The sequence below is a fragment of the Arachis duranensis genome, chromosome 1 (assembly GCF_000817695.3).
Source record: "Arachis duranensis cultivar V14167 chromosome 1, aradu.V14167.gnm2.J7QH, whole genome shotgun sequence".
Taxonomy (NCBI): Eukaryota; Viridiplantae; Streptophyta; class Magnoliopsida; order Fabales; family Fabaceae; genus Arachis; species Arachis duranensis.
In genome coordinates this window covers 5,263,453-5,266,712 of record NC_029772.3, presented here as the reverse complement: position 1 = coordinate 5,266,712, position 3,260 = coordinate 5,263,453, and the positions used below count along the sequence as shown (strand labels likewise).

At 42.1% G+C, this 3,260-nt stretch overlaps 1 protein-coding gene across 1 annotated transcript; it reads left to right on the top strand.

The window, feature by feature from the left end:
• The first annotated feature begins 1,416 nt into the window (after window positions 1-1,416).
• LOC107471904 (uncharacterized mitochondrial protein AtMg00810-like) lies at window positions 1,417-2,400 on the top strand. The gene has a single exon (XM_016091472.1). The coding sequence runs from the start codon at window positions 1,417-1,419 to the stop codon at window positions 2,398-2,400; it is 984 nt and encodes a 327-aa protein (XP_015946958.1).
• Window positions 2,401-3,260: the final 860 nt, after the last annotated feature.

Genomic DNA, 3,260 nt, shown 5'->3' with positions numbered 1-3,260 from the left:
ACACATGCCTTTACCTTTTGCACAATAAAGCTCACGCACATCAAGCATTTCTACAATACAAATTGCTCTTTGAAAATAAAACAGGTTGCATGATTACAATATTGCAGACAAATAATGGGAAGGAGTACACCACCTGAAACTTCACGAAGACATTGATGCAACATGAAATTGCCCATAGAATGAGTTGTCCCTATACTCATGAAATTGCCCATAGAATGAGTTATTCCTTAACGGATATAGGACTTACCCTACTCTCACAAGCCTCTATGCCTCTGAAGTTCTAGGATGAGGCCTTTCTCACTGCTACATACCTGAAAAATCAGCTGCCCTTTTCTGTCACCAACCACAAATTCCCCCTTGAACTACTACATCACCGAATCCCAGACTATAAAGCTCTCAAAAACTTTGAATGCTTGTGTTACCCACAGTTACGGCATTACCAACTTCACAAATTTAATTTTAAGATCATAAAGTGCCTGCTTCTTGGTTACTCATTCTTTCATAAAGGTTACAAGTGCTTGACACAATCTGAAAAAATTCTTATCTCTAGGCATGTGCTGTTTGATGAAACCGATTTTCCTTTTTCGAACCTCTTTCCCAGCCTGCAAAAACAAAAAGTTACCTGTGCAATCCCTCATCAACCCTACGCCATATCCACTCAACTCTTCAAACTTGCTTCACAGCTCTTGGCTTCCCCTCTGTCCTCTAATTCTTCCCTCCAGTCCTCAGACCCTCAAAAGTCAGACCCCTCTCATCCATCCCCTGATCCCTCTCCTGGCATCTCATCGCTTCCTGTGGCCGATCTTCTCCTGAATCCTGCTGCCACTGCTCAAGGTTATAGCTCTCTTCCCTTGCCCACTCTTGGTGCCATCCCCACCCCTAATAACCGTGCTATAGAGTTGATTGACAATACTAGCGATGCTAATCCTTGTTCATTATCTAACAATACAGATTTATGTCCTCGTTTTGCTGTGTTTTCCTCTTGTACAGATGCAGGGTTAACTATGGAAACAGATCCGTTGGCACCAGCTCCTCCTTGGAGTCACTCGATGGTCACCAGATCTTGTGTTGGCATCTTCAAACCAAAAGTGTATCATCTGCAGCTTCAGAACTCTGTGAGTCTGGACCTCACCGAGACTGAACCACTTTCAGTATCTCCGGTACTCAGCTCGCCGTACTGGAAGGCTACGATGGATGAGAAATTTGGTGCATTGTTGAAACACCGGATCTGGGATCTGGTTCTTGCAACGGCTGGTACCAACCCAATAGGGTGCAAATGGGTCTTCCGTGTGAAGCGGCAGCCTGATGGCATGGTGCAAAAATATAAAGTCTGGCTAGTAGCTAAGGGGTTTCACTAAAGAGAGGCTAAGCCTAGTTGCTAAGCCTGCTACAGTGAGAACAGTTCTAGCAGTTGCAATGACCAATAGTTGGAAAGTCAGACAGTTTGACTTTAATAATGCTTTCTTTAATGGGGATCTGCATGAAACCGTACATATGGTACAGCCAAAGGGATATGAGCTCGGTTTTGGGCTTGTCTACAAATTGGAAAAGGCACTCTACCGGTTGAAGCAAGTGCCTCATGCGTGGTACCTAAAATTGAGTAGCACACTTCACCAGTTTGGCTTCAAAAGTTCCACCTCTGACTCCTGTCTCTTTGTACGCCACAGCTCGACGTCCACTATCTATCTATTCTCTTATGCTGACAACATTCTTGTTACTGGCCCATGTGCAGAGGAAATTGAAGGCCTAATTCGCCAACTGCATGTAGTCTTCACCCTTAAAGATCTTGGTGAAATGAGTTTCTTTTTTGGAGTTAAAGTGGTTAGAAGCTCACCGAATGCTCTTCTTCTCAAGCAGTCAAAGTACATCAAAGAGCTCCTAGGGAGGGCCAACATGCGTGACTCCAAGCTAGTCCCAACTCCCATGCTAAGCAGTCCCAAGCTCACAGCAACCCCCAGCTCCCCGTTTCACAATCCCTCACTTTACCGGTCAGTGGTCGGTGGGCTTCAGTACACCACCATCACTCATCCTGAGATTGCTTACTCTGTCAGTAAGGTGTCCCAGTACATGCATGCTCCAACAGACAAACATTGGAAAGCGTTCAAACGTATACTTCATTTTCTAGCTAGGACAATCAATATGGGGCTGCAGCTGCATAAGAGTGATAGCTTGAGGGTCATGAACTTCTGTGACTCGGACTGGGCCACGGACACCGATGATTGCAAGTCTGTCTCAGGGTACTGTGTCTTCTTTGGCTCAAACCTGATCACTTGGTCCAGCAGAAAGAAACAGATATTCTCTAGGTCCAGCACTGAAGCTGAATTCCAAGCTCTAGCCGATGCCATGACAGACACCATTTGGTTGCAAAAAACTGCTACAAGAGATGCATCTACCACCTAGCTCAGCACCAACATTGTTTTGTGACAATTAGAGCACAGTGCTGATGACCAAGAATCCGATTCTCCACTGTCGATCGAAGCATTTTGAAATTGATCTCCACTTTGTGAGAAACAGAGTGGTGCAACAGCTTGCACATGTAATTCACATCCCATCACAGGATCAACTTGCGGAAATACTTACCAAACCACTCCCTTAGACCGCGTTTCTTGACTTCTGACCGAAGCTTCGAGTGGTTGACACAAACCCCACACTCTGAGTCAAGGGAGGCTGTTAGGAGAAGGAATGCCAGGAAGATACCATCCTTTAGGTTAAGGGATGATATCAGAAGAAACTAATAAATAGTTAGGTAATATACAATTCTATTAAGCTATGTTGTTAAGGAAGTTAGAACTGTTAAGATAATTAGGACTGTGGTGAGCTAGCACTAACTAGCAACACCACTATACATTGTACACTGCAGTTCAGATTTAACAACAATAATCAACTCTCTCTCTCTGTGATACTTCTGAAGTATATTTATCATGATGTGAAATTCACAAACCCTCATATTTATTATATTGAATTTGAGAAAATAAAAAATATTTTAAATTTGACTGTCAATTTACTTTACAAATTTTATGACTCCTCAAATTTGAGGGTCTTATTTATTAATTAAAATTAAGAAAAATTAAATTTATATTAAAAAACAAACATATCATCTAATCATTATAGTAGATTATCCACAATCTTTTTTCGTTTTTTAAAAAAGTTAGTCTCTTTATTTGTCACTATGATGCAATTTTTCTTCATGTTCATTTTGTAAGGCTTTCTTGCCGCTACTGGATCCATGCGCATCTTTTTTCACATTATTCATATTTTTC

Coding starts and splice junctions, on each gene's coding strand:
- LOC107471904 (XM_016091472.1), top strand. CDS start 1,417: ATGACCAATAGTTGGAAAGTCAGACAGTTTGACTTTAATAATGCTTTC.